The 19,651-nt window shown below is 55.6% G+C and overlaps 2 protein-coding genes across 2 annotated transcripts; both read right to left on the bottom strand.

The window, feature by feature from the left end:
• Positions 1-263: 263 nt before the first annotated feature.
• LOC136304556 (dual specificity protein phosphatase 22-A-like) lies at positions 264-13,846 on the bottom strand. Its single transcript, XM_066208067.1, has 8 exons — positions 13,824-13,846; positions 13,626-13,703; positions 12,272-12,305; positions 11,711-11,793; positions 8,549-8,598; positions 5,855-5,929; positions 5,313-5,484; positions 264-1,669 (listed from the first exon to the last, which is right to left on the bottom strand). The coding sequence occupies exons 2-8, from the start codon at positions 13,644-13,646 to the stop codon at positions 1,493-1,495; spliced, it is 612 nt and encodes a 203-aa protein (XP_066064164.1). The 5' UTR covers positions 13,647-13,703; positions 13,824-13,846; the 3' UTR covers positions 264-1,492.
• An 884-nt stretch (positions 13,847-14,730) lies between these two features.
• Positions 14,731-18,968, bottom strand: COX4I1 (cytochrome c oxidase subunit 4I1). The gene is made up of 5 exons (XM_066208068.1): positions 18,886-18,968; positions 18,108-18,187; positions 17,270-17,434; positions 15,820-15,951; positions 14,731-14,999 (listed from the first exon to the last, which is right to left on the bottom strand). The coding sequence occupies exons 2-5, from the start codon at positions 18,184-18,186 to the stop codon at positions 14,863-14,865; spliced, it is 513 nt and encodes a 170-aa protein (XP_066064165.1). The 5' UTR covers position 18,187; positions 18,886-18,968; the 3' UTR covers positions 14,731-14,862.
• Positions 18,969-19,651: the final 683 nt, after the last annotated feature.

A 19,651-nucleotide genomic window follows, 5' to 3' on the forward strand; every position in this document is an offset into this window, starting at 1 on the left:
CTCCAATGACTTCCTATTAACTCCCACTTTCTTCTCTTTTCTCGTCCCCACGTGCAAGTTCCATTTTTTTTTCTGCTTTCTAAAATGAAAACAGAGGCTTTAAATCCAGTATTAATCCCCTTTGCCCTGCCTCCCTTCAGCCCACTCCATCGATCCCAATTATTGCTTTCCCATTACTACCATGTGGAACAACGACCACAGGGACCCTTTTCTCCATCTAAAGAAATGGGAAAATCACCTTTTTTTTTTTCCCCCCTGGAATTCTATAGATCGTGGCTAAACACAGAATATTTAAAACTTTCCATTTTGCTGGTGGTTCTCATGAAGAAAACCAGAAGCAGGGAGGTCGTTTCAGTCCATCCCTGTATTCCCACCAGGAACACCACAAATCAAGTCCAGGCACCCTCATGACTTTAATCACTCTCTTCTTTATTAGGACCTGGGCAAGCTACCCCTGGTGCTGTCACACGACGAGTACCCAGAAATCCTCATCAAGAGGATTCCTAGAAATGGTTTTGAATCCCTTTTTCTCAGAAGGAATTGCAGAACGGACATTTTTGAGAGGACAAACAGGGTATTTATAGTAAAAGGCCCAAGATGGCACGGAAGGGTTGAAGGGCTGAGTCCATGGGATGGGACCCTCCTTGTAAGGCAGATGGGGGGGAATTCCTGCCAAAGAAAGCTCTGGAAAAGCACAGTCTGAGTTTGGGATGGAAAACTGGGCATGGTCACGGGTTTTTGGTATTAAAAAAGCTTTTCGAGAGGGACAGAGTTAAATTGGTCCACGGGTGGAGTGAATTCAACCAAGCTTTTGGCTTCTTTGGCAAGCAGGGACATTCAGGTGGGGCTCAGGGAAAAGCCAAACCCACTGTGGCTCCAGGGATAGAGGCAGTGGGACAGGCAGCCTCTGGCACTGCTGGATTTCCTCCCTCCCTGGGGCTGGGATAAGGAAAATGCCAGATATTCACCAGGCAAGGACAGGCTGGGCTGGGCAACTCCATGCACAGCGAGGGGCAGCCCCAGAACACCTGCAGCCCCTCTCCCCTTCCCAGTGGGTGCCAGCCGAGGCTCAGCAGCACCCCCACAGCCCGGGATTCATCCCTCCTCCCTCAGGGAAGCAGGGGATGAGGTGGCCTCTCTCCATCTCATCCCACCTGGGATTTCTCCATCACCTTCCCCGTGCTCTGCCAGCCCAGATATTGTCATGAGGAGAGAGGGCCGGGCCTGGCTGCTGCTCTGAGGGTGGAAAAGTGGCTGTAATCCCTTGGGAACGGGGGAATGGGACAGAGCAGGACGCTGTCACCCATTCCCTGCAGCTGGCAGCTGGCGGGGGGCGCTCTGTGAGTCCTGTCCCCCTGCTCCAACCCCGGAGCCCCTGCTGGCGCTGGTGGATTTCTGCCCTAGACACGAATCCCTGGAGGTGCTTGGCAAAGGGAAAACGGGAGTTTTCCAAGGGCCGGGGCCAAAGCCTGCCCGGGAGCAGCCGGCTGCTTTATCTGTTCATCCATCTGCTGCCACCTGCGCGGCAGGGAGGAGGGAAGGTGGGAGCCGCGGAGCCGAGCCAGGAGCAATCCCCGCTCTCCGCCTGCTGCCGGCCCAGCAAACGCTGCAGCTCCTCCTGGTCCTGGAAGGGGTTCCTGCCGTAATCCCGGCGGATCCAGGCGCGGTACTGCCAGGGAAAAAGCCAGGAGAAGTTGTCAGGGTGACCTGAAAAGCTGAGAGACCCCAGAGAGACAGAGCAGGGCTGTGACACCTCCAGGGGAAAGCAGCGAGCAAAGCAGCTCCTGCTGCATCCCCAGCAAGGCCGGGGGATCCCCGGGCACATCCAGCACGCAGGAAGGTCCCAATCCCACAGGAGCTCACACTCAGCACAGCACAGGTGCACAGGATCCCCCCATCCCAGCACTCCCCACATCCCCAGCACAGAGCTGGCAGCACCCTCAGCTTCCCACACTGGCTGCAGTTGGGACAGCAGCTTTATTTATCTCTCCTTGCCAAGAAGCTGCTGCTGCTGTTCCTCGTGTGCCTGAATTCCCGTAAGGAATGCTTCCCAAAGCTTTTTTTTTTTTTTTTTTCCCCACAATCAGCACGGCCGAGTTGGTCCTTGCAAGGTGGGTCAGGTTTGTTGTCACCTCGCTCACCACCAGGAGGTTGTGGGGAACCTCTCATCCCGCTGATCCCGATTATCCAGGAGCAACCTGGTGGCCAGGGGCCAGCTGGCAGCAGGCTGAGGCCTGGAAGCCAGGGATGATCCAGAGAAACTGTTCCCGTTACTGCTGGGATGAGGAAACAGCCAGACAGTCCCAAATTTCAGCAGAAAGGAGTGTGGGCAGGAAGGGGCAGCTGTGCCAGGATTCACCATTCCGGCTGCCCAGGGCTCGCAGGGAACAGCTCTGCCATCTCCCTGAGGAGCTGGGAACCAGCTGCCCCAGCCAAGAATTCCTGGGATGAGTGGTCGGAGCACAGGCAGCAACAGCAAACACCTCCAGGAAAGGATGGAGGGCACCTGTGGGTGCAGAGGGTGCAGAGTGGGAGCGTTGGAGCCCTGGGATGGGGGAGCACAGGGACAGGGATGGGATGCAGCCAGGGGATCCAGTGGAAAAAGGAAGCAGCTCCATGAGCTGCCCAGCTTTGGAACCCTCGTGAGGTGCCCTGGCTGTGGGTTTGGCCTCCTGAAAGGAGGTCCCAGGTCCCAGAAAAGGTTTGGGATGCAGGGCAGCAGGGCTGGCAGCTCTGGGTGAGCCACAAGGGAAAAAAAAAAAAAAAAAAAAAAAAAGGTTTAGAATGACCCTGGTGGTATCCCCCTCTCCTGCAGCCAGGGAAAATCAGCTCAGGCAGGGGGGATTTCCACTGGGAATGTCTGGATTTCCCAAATCCACTCTCCGGAACAGCAGGACTCACCAGGGCTGTTACACAACTGCCACCTGCAAACAGGGAGATTCCTGCTCAGGGAGGTCCTGAGAGCCAGAGCTGTGTTCCTTGCTGGAAAACAACCCTTGGGAAGGGAGACCCAAAGGGACTGGGACAGGATTTGGGGCCAGGATCTCATGGAGAGGGGGAACATCCTTTCTATGCAAACCATCCAGAGGGGTGAAGCTCCATGGGCAGGGCTGCCTGGCACCCAGCAGGGCTCAGCACCCACCAGCCGGGCCGGGAGCTGCTCCCACCACCCCGGGGGGAGGGAAGGAGCGAGTGGGAGATGGGGGAAGCTGCTGTCAGGCATTTCCTCTTAAAGCCAGAGCAAGAAGTGGTTCCAGCCCGTTTCCTCCAGTGCTGACCACCAACCCACTGCCTTCCTCCTCCTCCTCCATCTCCTCCTCCTCCTCCTCTCTTCCAGGTCGGGAGCACCCAGCCAGTCTGGGATGGCAGCAGGGGGGGAAAAGGCAGCCTGGCCATGGAGTGCCAGCACCGCAGGGGACAGGTCTGTCACCAGAATTGCCCATCTGTGCCCTCTGACTTCCTTTTCTAACCTTACCCACCATCCTGCCGCTGCTCTTGGTCCCTTCCTTCCTTCTTTATCCCCTCCAGCCCAGAGAAGCCCCATTTGCCAGCTTGAAACCGCAGCTGCACGCTCCAGCAGCGAGGCTGGAGCATCTTCCCCATTCCTCCCTCCCGTCTGAGCCCCCTGAGATGAAGGAAACTGAGGCACCACAGCCCCCAGGAGGTCCCCAGAAGGTCCAACCTGCTCCTCACAGGTTTCAACCACCGAGGATTGAGGGGTTTGGGTTTCTTTTTCCCTCTGAGCTTTCCACACACCAGGGCCATTCCCTGCCCAGTGCTGACATCACGGGGAACACGAGTGGGAGTTTCAAGGAAAAGGCAGCTCTTGCTAAACCCCACAGCGCAGGAAAAAACACATCCAAAGAGCCTCCACCCTTGGCTGTGCCTTGGGTCTTTCAGGGAAAGGCTTGCAAAGCCACTGGCAGAGCTGTGAGGGGAGGCAAAAGCAGCTTGGAAGGGAAAGGGAGGAAATTGTGGCGTCTCCAGTGAGCCCAGTGTGGATTTTGGGAGCGGGGATGGAGGGAGGGCACCCCAAACCCCACAGCAGGGTCTGTGTTGGGCGGTGGCTGGAGCGTGGGAAGGGCTGGGGACAGCTGCCCCGGCCAGGGGAAGCCCTGCAGGGAATCTCCAGCACCTCGGGTGTTTTGTAATCCCTCGGAGCATTTTCCACCCTCCTTCTGCAAGCTGGTGATAACGGGGCAGAGCCACGTCCCTCATATGACAGCAGCCGGGGAAGGGAACTCGGGGCTGGCCTTTGGGCCAGTGTCACTCGCTGTCCCCGCTCCCTCCTGCGGGGACAGGAATCCCCTCCAAGCGCTGGGGACGGCCCAAGGGACCACAGGGTCCTGTTTGCCACCACGGCTGCAGCAGATGGGGGGCTCTGCCTGCAGGGCTGGCACCAAATTTAGGGGTGATGACATGAGCTGTGACATCCCTTGTGCAGGGTTACCCTTCCCTGTGTCCCACGGGAAGTTTGGGACCCCAGGGACGGGCAAAGGAGCAGAGTCCAGAGTGGGAGGCTGGAGGCAGCTGGAGAGCCAGGTGGGAGCTGTGCTTTTAAAAGCCTTTTCCCTTTTGCTTTTCTAAGGTCTTTCCCTTTGCCTTTCAAGGCCTTTCCCTGTGCTTTCGAAGGCTTTCCAGGTCAAAAGTGCAGCTCTGATCTCTCGGCACTAAGTGCTCTCCCAGCTGCTGGAATCCAGCTGGGCTCTGCTCCATCCTCCCTCCCCTGCACGGGATGGGAACCCATCCAGGCCGAGCTTCTGCTCTCCCAAAACCTGCTGCTCCACCTCGTTTTGGGGAGGAAACAGATTTCTCCACCCACACTTGCTCCTGCTCGTCACCTGCCCCTGAGAGCCGGGGACCTGCTGGCAGAGGGAGCCCTGGCTGATCCAAGCATGCCCAGACATCCCGAAACTCCTCAGGAGAGCCTTCCTCCCTCCCCACTCCCCCTCTCCGTGCTGCGTTCCCGGGAATTGGCCCGGCTCCTTCCTGAGGTTCCCAAGGGAACGAACTGTTCTCCCATCCCTCCCGCTGTGTCCTAACCCCAGAAAACAACTTTAGGGTTTTCCACTTTAGGGTTTTCCAGCTTAGGGTTTTTAAGAGCTTTTCTAAGTGCGCTCACATAACATCAAGGCACCTCTTCTTTTTTAAAAAAATTTTCTTTTTCGTTTTTTTACACTCAAACCCCCAAATCTCCAGGCGATCAATGACATTCCCAAAAATCCAGCCGGGGCAAACAGCTGGCTGCGCAGGGAGCTGCATGCAAAGGAGCTTTGCCTGCTCGAAAAATGCCTCCAAGGCGGGGGTCTTACCTCCCGGAGCAGGGTGCTCTCGTACTCCTGCAGCTGCTGCTGGAATCCCGGGTTGGGGCTGGCGTAGGAGCGCACGGCCCTGGTGGCAGCCAGGCAGCTCTCCCAGCCCAGCTCTGTCACTGTCATCAGGTAAGCCACCAGCACGGTGGTGCTGCGGGACACCCCTGCCAGGCTGGGAAGGCCCCGGGAGTGATGTCAGGGAGGGAATCCCGCAGGAATCCCGCAGGAATGCAGATTTCCTCTCCGGGGTGCGAGCAGGAATGGGTTGGGAGGGGGTAAGGAGCTGTCTCAGCGCTGCTGTCACCCCCGCTGTCCCCTCCTCAAGCCTGCCCCACATCCTGGATGCTCAGGTGGGCAGTGCAAGGACCCCCCATCCCCGTGGATCCAAAGGTGAAGCCCACCCCGTAGCCTTCCTTGCTGGCTTTTTCCCTCTCCTCTCCTCCCTCCTCCTCCTCCCCAGGGATGTTCAGCTCCGAGGACACTTTTTGGGAGCCCACCCCCCGAGGACGCTTTTTGGGAGGGGGGGTGGCAGCAGCTCTCACCAGTGCACCAGGCAGCCTCCCCCTCCGAGCCGGCACTCATGGATGAACTGGATGCACTCCTTAAAATGCTGCAGCCTGCGGGGACAGAGGCAGCAGGTGAGGAGGGAAGGGCACCAGGACACCCCGCAAAGAGCAGCACTGTCACCCCCAAGGGTTTTCCACCACCCCGGGGCCACCAGCGTGGGGTGGGAGCAGAGATCCTTCCTCTGCCAGCTGGAGGAAATAATCCCAGGGCATTTCCTGCTTCCTGAGGGATGAGGCAATGAGGGTGATGCCGGCAGAGAAACCGGCCTGCAGGGAAAGGCGTCACCTCAAGGGACACGAACTCTCCCAGCTCTCCTGCCCCACCCAGAATCCTCAAACAGTGCCAAAAACACCTGCCTCCCTCCTAGGGAGAGATGGAGAGAGGCCAGCAGGGGAGAAAAAAGGGAGGGAAAGGGAGAGAGGGAAAGGGAGGAAGGGAAAAGAAGGGAGAGAAGGAAAGGGAAAAAGGGAAAGGGAGGAGACATTTCCCCCCCTCCAAAAGCAGGCACAGAGAGGTGTGCACAGCACAGGCACGACCGTGGATTGCTGCCTGCATTCCCCAAAGCGCCAGCAGGAGCTGCTGGCAAAGCAGAGGAGGCACATTCCCCCAAACAGCAGAACGGGGCAGGTGGGAGCCAGGGCTTCCTGATGGAGACCCGGAAAACAGGATAACTAATTCCACATGCACTGGGTGGACAGAGCTGGGTGCTCAGGGCAGGCTCTGCTGAGACAAATCCCTCCAGCTCATCCCTGGATGGGATTCCAGTTGCTGTTGTGCCACTGAGATCTCACACTGAGCCAGATATTCCTCTCCTTCCAATAAAACCTGCCCATCCCTACTCTCCTCCTCAGCCACGGCAAGGCCTGGGGCAGTTTTGAGGCAGAAAACCTGCTACTGGTCCGTTGTGCTGCTGGTGGCCTCCCTGGCCAGGCAGCCCTGGGTTTTCCAGGAGAAGAGGATCCCTTTGGCAGCACCTCTGCTCCGGAGCCGGACTTCCTCTGCTCCGCGTGATGGGGTGGGCGTGAGCCCACGCAGCCTTCCTGATTTCTCAGAAGCCAAGGCATGACCTCCCGCAGTTATTCCCACTGTCAAGGGAGCTGCTTTCCCTGTGGGAACTCTCTAGAATCTCCTCCATCCCTGCTAGGCCATGGAAAAGGGTGCTGCCCTTCGCCCTGCCCTGGGAACGCTGGGCTCAGCACCTTGGAAGGAGGTGGAAGTCCTTATATATTCCTTATATTTAAATTTGTGAATATGGACTTATTCAGGAATAGTAGAGGGTTCTGCTGCCCAGGAACAGAGATAAGGGAGTCTCTGCCGTCACGTTCAGGCTAAAAATACTGAGCCTCTCATTCCTGGAAGGAGATGTCAGTCCAAGGATCCTCCAGCAAACGGAGCATCACCACTGGGGAGGGATTTTCCCTCGTCCCAGGGGATTTCCCTGCTCGTCCTGCTGACCTTCACGGAGCAGACAATATCCCCCAGGGCCGGCAGGTGCTGCCCACACACAGCTCCAAGTTCTCCAGATCCCAATCCTCTCCTCCAGCCCCTCAGCAGGACCAGCAGGAACGTTCTTTGCTCGTGCATCCCCGTCCCAACCCATCCCAAAGGAATTTGGCTCCCCCGTCCATCCTCACCCACTCCACGGGTGGGTTTTTTGTTTTGTTTTTTTTCCCAGAGGGAAAGCTCTGCCTGTGCATTTTGCAGCCTCAAAGCATGGGATCAGGGGGTGGAATGGCAGCGCTGAGCTCTCGAATCACAAGCAGGACACGAAGTTCACCAGGATTGTGAAATCCGTGGCATAAACCGACGAGCAGAAAATAGTTTCTTGAAGAACTCTTCCTTCCTGCAGGCAGCCTTATCTCTTTTTTTTTCCCTTTTTTTTTCTTTTTTTTTTTCCCTTTCGTAGACACGCCACAAACGCAAAGGAATGAACGGGGCGGGGGGGGGGGGGGGGGGGGGGGGGAAATAGCAACCAAAAAATCCCAGTTCTTGCTGAGGCAGGGTTTTCTTGTAAAGCTTCTCTTTCCGCTCAGCGGGAGCATGAGCAAGCAGAATTCCACCCCCGGGCATGGCTGCTCCCGAGGATGCTGGAAAAACCAGCACCTCCACAGGCAGGGCCTGGGAAATTAGGGTTTTGATGCTTTTTTAGGGTCTGATTGCAGAGGAAAATCCCGTGGATGTGCCAATTTGCTGGTACAAATGGATGATTTGTGGGTGCCCGTTGCCCGCAGCATCCCACAAAATCCTGAGGACTCCTCCCAGCTCCTCTCAGCAGCTTCATCTCCAAAACAGCAACCCAAGACTTATGAGCAACTGTGCTTTATATGGTGAAAAAAAATTTGTATTTTAATAAATTTCTCTTAAAAAAAAAAAAATCTTGAAGACTGACACAAATCATCTTTCTAACACTCTGATTTTCCATCCTGCCCAGTGGAATAATTCTGAAACTCGATGAAAAATTACATTTCCTGACCGCAAACACACATGAAAAATAGATTTTAAGCCCTAAAGTGTTATTTACCACACCAAAAAAATGAACCCCAGCTTCTGGGAAGCTCAGGGATTATGTGAAATTTCACAGCATGAATGGACTAAACCTTCATCCCGCAGAACCTGAGATTTTATTGACCAACAGCTGCCAACAGGAAAAAGGATGGGAAACCACTTACAGGTTTTGACTGGATGAATCCGAGGCTGAGATACACAGGTAGGTCATGTCCTGCAACACAAAATAAAATAGTCACAAAACACCTCCAAGAATCACCAAATCCTCCATTTCTCTCCTTTTTTTTTTTTCTTTCCTTTCTCAGTTGACCTTGAGGGGAGAAAAAAGCTGAAAACCACTTTGGGGTTTGCTCCACTGCACCGGATGGGTTCATCCATCCCACCCCAGGTGTTTTCCTCTCAATCCCACAGGACAGGCCAGGCTGTGGGGACACCTAAAATATTCAGGAGCCCCCCCAAAAACAGAGCCAGGGAGCCCCAAACTCCACCAGGAAGATGTGCACTGACAAAGCCACTCTTATCAATGAGTTCTCCTCATCCTTTTGATACCCCATAAATCATCTGCTGCCTGCTGGCCTGGGTCAGATCACTTTCCTCTCCTGAAAACATCGCTTCCTCGGTCCTCCCTGCTCGGAGCTAAATTTAGATCCTTTTTATCTGGGGGTTGGGGGATATTTTAATCCTTTCTTAGCAAAATTTGGCGGGGGGGGGGGGGGGGGAATCCTGCAGACAGAGTGCCAGGAATTGCCCCATCTCCATCAGGTCCCTCTGGGCTCAGGTAACCCAACACCCGGACCAGCCTCCAGCCCAGGAGGCTGGAAAAATTGGTTTATTTATGGAAGGAAAACGCAGAGCAGGATGGGCACAGGGATAATTCTGTGCTGGAATGACCCACATCGTAAGGATGAGCATGAACACCTCACCCACAGCTCCATGCCTGGTGCCATCCCAACCTCTCCCCGCACTGGGAAGAGCCACCATGCCATCAAATCCACCGTGGAGAAGCCAAAACGGCCTCAACCCACCCCAAACCCCGACCCACACCTTTGGGAAATGGATTTGTAGAGAGTCCTCAAAGCCTGGCTGAGAGCTCACACAGGATGCACGTGTGTGCAAACTCTGAGAGAGAAAAAGCTGAGTTAGAAATGCCATGGGATAGGACAGACATCGTTGAGAGAGAAATGGAACTGGAAACCAGTTTCAAAGGATGGCCTTGCAAATAAGACTGGATACTTCGGAGAAATAGAACTGTGAAAGGTGAATGCGTGGAACATACAAATATGAAAATAGAACTATGAAAGGTGAGTGTATGGAACACATAAATATGAAAATAGAACTACGAAAGGTGCACTGTAGTAGGACCCACAATTTACCATTTGGATAAAGTATTTACCATTTGGATAATTGGCTTTAAGGCATTAACAGCATTGTGTGGCAACAGCTGATAGGCCAAGAAACGCTTATCGTGTGCTGTAATTAGGAAACAGTTCGGCTTCTGATTGTGATGGCATGAATTGTAACACCCGTACAGTCTCACCCTTCTCATGGGACTGAAAATGGAATAAGAGCCTTTCAAACCTGGGTCAGAAAAAGGGATAATCCGACCCGCAGCTGGTAGCCTGGGCGAATCCCGGGCTCGCCGCGGGGCCGGGTGTCCCCACGCCGGGGACACGGGAGCGGCGCTGGGGTTTGCGGTCACGGCTCGGGGCCGTGATTGACACATTGCTCAACGCCCCGGGCCCGCTCGCTTCCCCTTGGCGCGGCTCTGCTCCGCGTTGTAACTGCTCCGTGCACTTTGCTCCCCGTTGTAAGCGCTCTGTGCAGTTTGCTCCATGTTGTAAGCGCTCCGTGTGCTTTACTTCCCATTGTAAGCACTCAGTGGGCTTTGCTCCCCGTTGCAAGCGCTCCATGTGCTTTGCTCCAAGTTGTAGGGACTCCCTGCACTTTGCTGCCTAATGTAAGCTTTCCATGCACTTTTCTCCCCGTTGTAAGCTCTCCATGTGCTTTGTTCCCCATTGTAAGCGTCCCATGCGCTTTGCTCCCTGTTGTAAGCACTCCGTGCGCTTTGCTCCATGTTGTAAGCACTCCACGGGCTTTGCTCCCCACCCAGCCGAGCCTCCCGCTCACCAGCCCCGGCCGCTGCCCAGAGCCCGGCCCGGAGCTGTTTGTCCTTCCCTGGGGCTCTGTCCCACTCCCGTTACTCATTGCCACAACAGGGAAAGGCTCCCCTGGGTTTTTTGGGGGTTCCCTCCCCGTAGCGGCCCCAAAAAGGATGAGGGGTCCTGGTGGTCTCGTTCCCTTCCCACAGCATCCCCACATTGGGGTGGAGCCCCCCCAGCACACGAAGGATGTGGAGCTGCTGGAGAGAGTCCAGAGGAGCCAGAGAAATGCTCCAAAAACTGGAAAAACTCTGCTCTGGAGCCAGGCTGGGAGAGCTGGGGGTGCTCACCTGGAGAAGAGAAGGCTCCAGGGAGAGCTCAGAGCCCCTTTCAGGGCCTGAAGGGGCTCCGGGAGATCTGGAGAGGGACTGGGGACAAGGGCTGGAGGGACAGGTCACAGGGAATGGTTCCCACTGCCAGAGGGCAGGATTGGACGGGATTTTGGGAAGGAATTCTTGGTTGTGAGTGTGGTGATGCCCTGGCACAGAGTGCCCAGAGAAGCTGTGGCTGCCCCTGGATCCCTGGAATGTCCAAAGCCCGGTTGGACGGGGCTTGGAGCTACCTGGGACGGTGGAAATTGTCCCTGTTCCCCATCAGGTATCCAGCACCCCACGGCCGCGCCCCTCACTGCCCACACATCCCGGGAGCCGAACCCGCAGCTGCTCCTGGCGCATGGAACCGTCCGGGCAGGATTTATGTGCCAACACCTCCGGCATCATCCCAGGGACAGCTCCCTCCTGCCTCAGTTTCCCCACCGAGGATCCCGCGGCGCTGCGGGGCTCGGCGAGGCCGGAGAAGCGGGGACACGGAGCAGTGTCCCGCAGCGTCCCCTCCCCGCCGGGGCTCCATTCGCGGGGCGCCGCCGCCCTCTCGTGGGGACCCCCCGGCAGCACCCGCCGGGCCCGACCCCGCAGCGCTGCGGGTCCCGCCTGCCCCCCCAAAAACCCCCGAGTGATGCCCCAAGCACCCCGCGGCCCCCTCCCCAAATCCATCACTGAGATCCTTTGGGCAGCATTGCCTGGTGTAAATGGGCGTAAATCGGTGTAAATGGACGCCAATCGGTGTCAATCCAGCATTGCTCTGCCCAGGCCAGGAGAAGCTCCCGGGTGTCTCATCCCAGCTCCCGCTGCCCCGGGTGGTCCCCAGGCCCCCCACCCAGGCACGCACCTCCAGCACGGGCTTGGCGTGGTTGTGGATGGACAGGATGTGGGTCACCCCCTTCCTCAGCAGGTTCTCGTGGTCCTCAGAGTCTGGGAATGGGAGCCAGGTGGGAATTACCTGCCCTGCTGCCACCCCGTGACCCCAATTCCAACCCTTTCCCGCTGCCTCTCATCCCACACGGTGCAGGGAAGGAGACTGTGTATTTCCTTCCAAGCAAAATCCCCCTGGGATGGATGGGTGGGTACTCAGCAGGTTCCTAAAGCCACCCCCAGAACCAGAAACTACCCTGATAACCCAGAAAAGGCTGCTGGGCCCTTGCTGTTGAGCAGGTTTCCAGATATGCCATGAATTTGCTGATGTTCCATTCCAGCATGGCTGGTGACCACAGCTCCCTTTCCTGGGCTAGGCTGGGATCACTGGCAGTTGGGATGGGGATTTGGGGCAGCTCTGGAGCTCCAGAAGATGCTGAGATTCCCAGTTGGCAGCACGTGGAGCTGCCAAGGAGAGGAATCCTCCAGCCCTGCCAGCTGCCCACAGCACCATTGAGGGGCAGGGAGAGACACTTACCACGAATATTCCCCAGGTAGAGGCCGGTGACAATCTGGGAGGTGACAAAAAGGAGAGAGAATTCAGATGGCACTGGGAACAGGGTACATCTGATGTGGTGGGAATGAGCTCCAGGTCTGGCTCCAGCAGGACCAGGACACCTGGCACCGAACTCCCCAGGCCATGCCAAACCAAGCAGCCAAATCCATGGATCATCATCATAAACAACCAGGAAAGGCTGAGCCCAAAGCCCTCTGGAGGGCAGAGCTCAGCAAAGCTCAGCACAGAAACGGGAGGAGTTTGGATGTGATCCTGTGGAGTTTCAAAGGTTGCATCTGCCAGCTGGGCATGGATGGACACTATTTATAGCAGGATTTATATTTATTGCAGCTAAGAGATGTCAAGGCTACAAATTCGGCCTCCAGCTCGCTGCCGCAGGGTTATGAAGGAGAAAAGGGGCAGCTCAGGGTGTTTAAGGGGTGTAAGAACCCACCAGAGCATTTCCAGAGGCACAGAAGGACAGAGCTGATTATCAGCTGGACTCGTTGGTGCCCACCTGGCAGAAGAGCCCTGAGGTTTGAGGAGTTTTAGGGTTTTCAGCAGCACTGGCTCACATCCAGCTGAACCCCAGCCCATTCCTGGGTGCAAACACCTGCATTCAGCACAGCACAAAGTGTGAAGGGGAATGCAGAGCCCTGCATCTTATGGAGTCCAAAACTGGATCCTACCAAAGTGTCTGCGCCAATCCAGCCCTCGGCAACAACAGCCTGGGCTCCCCAAAAGGGTTTGGTGGCACTGGGGGGCTGTAACCCGCACTTTGCCCGTCAGGCTGAGCTCACAGCAGGTGAATCCTCGGTGTTAAACCACACCAGAGCCATGCAAGAGGGAGTTTACCCTGATCTGATCTCACTGTTGTTGTCCCAGAGCCTAATTTTAAACTGGAGGACTCACATTCCAAGTGGTTATTTAAGGACACCGACAGAAATCGATCCCCTCCTGCAGCCCCGGAGGAAAAGGCAGCACTGAAACCAGGCTTCCCCCACTGCCGGGGCACACCCCGAGGGTGGAAAGGGAGGAATTTCCCTGCAGGGACCCCGGTTACCCCTGAGGATGAAAATGCCAAGGTTTTACCACCCCAGGGATGAGCATTTAAGCTGTCACTTTCCTGACACCTGCAGACACTGAGCCCACCTCGGACACGAACCTTGGATTTAAATCCCTGTTTGTTTTCCTAATTCTCTTGAAGTGCTCGGCATTCCAAAGGGGTGTGGGAAAGGGGAAGGTGCAGCCAGTTGTATTTAGGGACCTGGGAAGGGCATCCACGGGCTGCAGAAGGAGAGGACGTGCTGGCCACCATCCCACTGTCCCCCTGTACCTTGCTCATTCCATTCCCCATGGATTTTCTCTCCCAAGGGCCAGGATTTTCGGGTGGTTTCTCAGTCTCCAAAGCTACCTGCAAACAAACGCCCCGAAATTCCCGGGGAGGACAGTGAGATCTGAGCCCCTCCAAGAGCAGGAGGAAGGGAAACAGGCCAGGAGGGGAGCAAGCAGAGCCCTGGCAGAGACAGCTCACCTGCAGGCTGCTCCGGCGGGTCCCGCTGCTGCTCCGGGAGGGAGAGGGAGCAGAGTGCCTGGGGCTGGGAAGGGCAGGATGAAATAAAGATCTGGGATCATGCCAAGGCTCAGGTTTCTCTCCTGCCCTCCCTGGGGTTCCACAGCCTTTTGGGAAGGAGAAACTCCTTTATCCCAGCAGCGCTGAAACTCCATTTGCTCCAAAACATGGATTTTCCAGGCACAAACCTCTGGCAGCTCCATGGTCGGTGCCACCAGGCTGCCAGAGGCTGGAGCTGTGCAAAAAGCAGGGAAAAGCAGAATTCCAGCCATCACCAGCCTGGGATTGTCACCCTCATCCTTCTCAGCACCCCAGAGATAAGTTTATCACTTCAGGGATTTATTTTTCAGGTGTAGGGAGGGGAGCTCATTGCTTAATTCCCACCAGATCACTTCACCTTAAAAACATTCTCAAATTTCTGGGTGGGAGGGGAAAGAGGGGCCAGCAAGTGGCTGAGACCTCACCACAGCTCCTAAATCACAATATCAAGTTCCCTGATGGTTTCCTCTCCCATCAGGAAAAGAGCAAACTTAAGTCCAAGCCTGGTTTAGTCTTCAAAGGGACAGGGATCAGAGAGACCAAAGACCTTGGGAATAAAAACCATGGATGTCCACGTGTGGGCACACAAGGAGCTGCATCACAATTAAGAAAATTCCTTCATGGACCAGCTCTGCTCACAGAGAATACTGGGAAAAACGGATTAAGAGCTCCAAACCTGCAGAGTCCAGGAGACATGGGCTCAGCCGGAGGGAGAAATTTGGCAGCAGCTTTCTCAGCCCTGAAAACATGAAGCCAGGAAGCAAATCACGTTCAGGAACCCAACGTCCCACCCCAACAAACCCAGGCAGAGACCAGCAGCAGGCACCTCTCAAGTTAACCAGACATTTATTTAGCATTTCTGGAGGTGGTGAGGGTGTTCCAGTACAACAAGCAACGAGGTCACGCACGGGCGATGGAATCATTTCACGTTCAAGCAAGAGCAGGTTCCACTGAGCTGCTTTTATTTCTTCCACTCGTTCTTGTCAAAATCCCACTGGGCTGAGACGCCCTCCACGGGGTTCACCCTCATGTCCAACATCCTCTTGGTCTGAGCAGACACCCACTCCTCGGAGAAGGTGTGAGGGATGGCACCGTACACTGCAGGGTGGGAATGAGGGAATTCATTAGGGAATTACGTCCACATGCCACGGCAGCAAGTTGGGAATTTTGGGCTGAAGTTTCACTAATAGGGTTCCCCACCCCCCCACTCCCTCCCCTGAATTCATCCCACTGGAGCAGGCTGCCCAGAGAAGCTGTGGTTGTCCCATTCCTGGAAATATTCAAGGCCAGGTTGGATGGGGTTTGGAGTACCTGGGATAGCGGGAAGTGTCCCTGTCTATGGATGGAGGGGAAATGGGATAATCTTCCAAGATCCCTCCCAACCCAAGCCTGTGATTCTGTGATCTGTTCAAGTCTCCACTCCCTGCAGCCAGTTTCTGCAGCATCCAGCTCAGACCACACTCCCACATGGATTCTCCAGTGGTTTCCTTCATCACCAAGATAACAGCTTCCTGCTTTCCTTTTTTTTTTGGGGGGGGAGCCTCAAGGCAGGGAGCAGCTCCTTTAACTGGAGGCTCCCTGGAGGTTGGATCCTCAGCTGGGAAAGCAGCCAAACGTGGCACAAACCCAAATGTTCACCACCCAAGGCAGCAAAAGAGGGGAAGCTCTGGGATCAGGAATCTCACCACTCATTCCCTTCCACTTCCTGTCCTCTCAAAGCTCCACTCCCACTCTGTGAGCCAGCTTCCTGAGTATTTCTGCTCCATCCTCACAAGTTACAGCTCCAGGATGGAGTTTTCAGGGGTTAACAGACAGCCCCTGCTGGGAAGTGCCTGTTCTGGCTGTTCCCTAAACCTGACCCCACGGAATTCCCACCAGGCACCCCCTGATCCCACTCTCCATGGAAGAGTTCACCTACTGAAGTGCTTCTGCCAGATGAGGATGAGTCCAGTGAGGCCAAGGAAGAACAGAACTCCCCCCAGAATGGTTTTCCACTCATTTGTCCCTTTCTTCATCTCTGCGTAGGTCTCATTGAATTTTATCCGATACACTGGGGGGAGAGAAAAAAAAATATATCAAATCCTCTCTCTTAACTTTTCCTGGGATTTTCAGGTGACCAGGAGTTCTGCAGAGGGAGGTGAAAGAAGCCTGAGGCTGCCCAAAAGGGGGATGGATGTTAAGTTGGACACACACCAAAGCCAATCAGTTGTTTCACCCCCATGTCAATTTTAGTAATTTTACAGATTATCCTAAAGTTGGGCACAAGTTACAGCACAGGCCGGAAAGAAGGAAAACTGGGAGTTCTCCTTCCTCCCCTCCAATTCCCAGGGTGGTTATTGACCCCAAAGCTTCCTAGCACCAGTAATTCCATCAGGAATGTTTCGAGCTCAAAAGGCTTCTCAGTTGCCACTGAAATCCATGGGAATTTAAAACCCAAAGCAACAGAAAAGTTGGAGCAATTCCTCAAGAAGTTTTAAACCTTTCCCAGAGCAGCTTCTCCCTTCACACCAGGAAAGCAGTTAGAATAAGATGAGGCAGATTTATTTGCAAGTCAAAACACCCACAGGGAGCTTTCCTCAGCTGGAATTTGGTTCATGCCAAGGTCAGTGGTTATTAACATCCAAATAAATCCATGTTTGTGTTTGGGGCTCACTCAGCTGGAGTAACAATGGCACCCTGTTGTACTGAAGGGATTTTTTTCCTGGCTTGTTGAAAGCAGATGGGAAGCAAGGAATAATAATAATAATAATAATAATAATAATAATAATAATAATAATAATAATAATAATAATAATTATTATTATTATTATTATTATTATTATTATTATTATTATTATTATTATTATTATTATTATTATTATTTGTATTCTGGAAGAGGTAGGAATGGCTGAATGTGAGCTCAGAAATGGAAAGAGAAACCACGGCAGGGGCATTTCATGTTCTGTAACATGAAAGATCTTGGGAATAAAAACCACGGAGCACACACAAGGAGCTCCATCAGAAGTAAATTCCTTCATGGCTCAGCCCTGCTCACACCCACTGGAAAAAACAGGGATTAAGAGCAGCTCCAAGCATGACCTGCAACAAAAAGCTGTCAAAAGACTTTTGACAAGGGCCTGGAGTGACAGGACAAGGGGAATGGCTTTGAGCTGAGTGGGTTTAGATGGGATATTGAGGAGGAATCAATCCCTGTGAGGGTGAGGAGGTTCTGGAGAGCAGCTGTGGATCCCTGGCAGCACCCAAGGCCAGGCTGGACGGGGCATGGAGCACCCTGGGATGGTGGAACGAGCTCATCTTCCCATGACACCCAACACAGAAATCCTGCTGCTGGTGGCTGGGAGGCCCCTCAGAGCACCCCCGAAACTCACATTCCACTTTCTCCTCGGCGGACAGGGCGCTCCAGGACGCCTTCTCCTTCTCCTTGAGCGCGCGCTGCTGCGCCGACAGGTCCCTGACAAAGGCCACCTCGGGCAGGGGCACGTCCCGCCGGTCCACGTAGGCGGGCAGGGCGTAATCCTCAGCCTTCACCACGCCTGCCAGGGGACACGGGGACATCAGGGGACAGCACTGAGCCCCCTGAGCCCTCACAGGGCAAAGCAGGATACAGCACAAGTGCAGGAAGCCAGGAGGGTTAGGATAATGTAACGGTGTGAAGGCGGAATTACTGGATGGGTTGGGAAGGACCTCAAAGCTCATCCCAATTCCAACCCCTGCCATGGATAGGGACACCTCCCACCATCCCAGGACTTCCAGGCGTAGGTGAGGGGGGTCAGCCTGGAGAAAAGGAGGCTCAGGGGGAACCTTGTGGCTCTGCACAGCTCTCTGACAGGAGGGGACAGCTGAGGGGGGTCGGGCTCTGCTCCCAGGGAACAGGGACAGGAGGAGAGGGAACGGCCTCATGCTGGGCCAGGGGAGGCTCAGGGGGGACGGTAGCAGGAATTTCCCCATGGAAAGGGGGCTCAGGGGTTGGAACTACCCAGGGAGGGTTGGATCCCCATCCCTGGAGGCGTCCCAGGAATTTCCACTGGGAGCTCTGGGTGGGAATTGATCACAGGTTGGATTTGGTGACTTTGGAGCTCTTCTCCCACCTGAATGATGCCACGACTGTGATTCCTGCCAGGTGCCCAGGCTCCCTCCATCCCAGCCCTGCCCTCACCCAGAGCAGCTCTTTGTGCTCCCCCCTGCCCCCCAGCAGCCGGGACCCACCGTGTCCATGTGCCCTGAGGCACAGGGAGGTGCAGATGGATCTCCTCCCGACCAGGCTGAACACTCTGGAGGCCAACATCCTGCAGGGGCAGCACCAACAGTCAGGGCCCAAGGTGAAATAAGAACATTTCCCACCAGTTTATATATATATTTTAAAAATACAGCCTAAAGATTTCCTGCTCCTTCTCCAAAGGGCACCACTCCATCCCGACAAGGATATTTTGTGGGATATTCTCCCACTAAACTGACTGGACGAGCCTTTCTCTCCCGGTTTTTAACCCAAGCCTCCTGCGCTAGAAGCAAAGGACGTTCCCTGATTCAAATCACCTTTCTAGGACGGTGCAATTCCAAAACAAACGGTTCCTGGGCGGATTCCAGGAGCCTCAAGCGCATCCCACAGGCACCGCAGGGAGCCCTCGGCAGGATTCCACAGGGGATTCCCACCCACACGGGATCCCAGCCCCTCCGGTGACCCCACCTTAGCCCAAAGCCGCTCAAGGACCCGCTGTCTGCTCCTGACCTTGCCCTCCCTGCCTGTCCCCTCAGCCCCGCCCGACATGTCGCGACAGCGGTGACAGAACCCGGCAGGGACAGGGTGAGCCCCGCGGGAGGGGCGGCAGCGCTGCCCCCTCACACCGCTCCCCGCGACCCCCCAGCCCGGGAGCGGACAGGGATGGCGGGGGGGGCTCCGTTCTCCCTCCCGGCCGGTTCCCATCCCGTTCCCGGCCCGTTCCCGGCCCGTTTCCAGGCTCCCCCCGGCCCGTCCCGGCCCCACGACCTGGCGACCGTCCTCTACGGCGGGCGGGACCGGAAGGAACGGCGGGCGGACGCGCGGGGCACGCCGGGAGCGAGCGGCTGGGGCCGGAGCGCCGCCCGCGCGGGGCACGCCGGGATGCTGGCGGACCGCCGCTGGAGGTTTATACCCGCCCGTTCCCAAAATCCCGGGCTGTGGGAGGGTGGGAAAGGGCTCCAAGGTCATGAATCCGAGCTGGGAGTGGTCATCGCCTTGTCACCAGCCCGGAGCACTGGGTGGAAATTCCTGGGACGCCTCCAGGGATGGGGATCCAACCCTCCCTGGGCAGTTCCAGCTCCTGACCCCCCTTTCCATGGGGAAATTCCTGCTGGTGTCCATCCGGAGCCTCCTTTTCTCCAGGCTCAGCCCCTTTCCCAGCTCCCTCAGGACCCTCCAGCCCCTCCCCTGGACACGCTCCAGCCCCTCCATGTCTTTCTTTGGGGAGCCCAGAACTGGACATGGGGTTCAAGGTTTGGCGCCCAGGACCAAAAAATCCAGGATGGAAAAAGCACCGAGAGCTTCCAGGTGTCTGGACGGGATCAGTGTGACAGCCGGGGGGACAAATGTGGCTGAGGCGTCACTGAAGTAATTTAAGGTGTTACCTTTTTATATAGAAACCCTTTTCTCCTTTATTATTTGGGATGTCGCCCCCCTGGAAGTGTCCAAGGCCAGGCTGGACGGGGCTTGGAGCAGCCTGGGAGAGTGGAAGGTGTCAGGGATGATCTTTAAGGCAGTTCCAACTCAAACCACG

Source organism: Chamaea fasciata, unplaced genomic scaffold, assembly GCF_029207755.1.
Source record: "Chamaea fasciata isolate MVZ Bird 193981 ecotype frontalis unplaced genomic scaffold, bChaFas1.0.hap1 SCAF_121, whole genome shotgun sequence".
NCBI lineage: Eukaryota > Metazoa > Chordata > Aves > Passeriformes > Sylviidae > Chamaea > Chamaea fasciata.

Coding starts and splice junctions, on each gene's coding strand:
- LOC136304556 (XM_066208067.1), bottom strand. CDS start 13,646: ATGGGGAATGGAATGAGCAAG. Junction 11,794..12,271: donor CTACCTGGGGAATATTCGTG/GTAAGTGTCTCT, acceptor TCCCATTCCCAG/ACTCTGAGGACCACGAGAAC. Junction 1,670..5,312: donor AGAGCACCCTGCTCCGGGAG/GTAAGACCCCCG, acceptor TTTCCCTGGCAG/TACCGCGCCTGGATCCGCCG.
- COX4I1 (XM_066208068.1), bottom strand. CDS start 18,186: ATGTTGGCCTCCAGAGTGTTCAGCCTGGTCGGGAGGAGATCCATCTGC. Junction 17,435..18,107: donor CCTCAGGGCACATGGACACG/GTGGGTCCCGGC, acceptor GTCCCCTGGCAG/GCGTGGTGAAGGCTGAGGAT. Junction 15,000..15,819: donor CATCTGGCAGAAGCACTTCA/GTAGGTGAACTC, acceptor CCCACCCTGCAG/TGTACGGTGCCATCCCTCAC.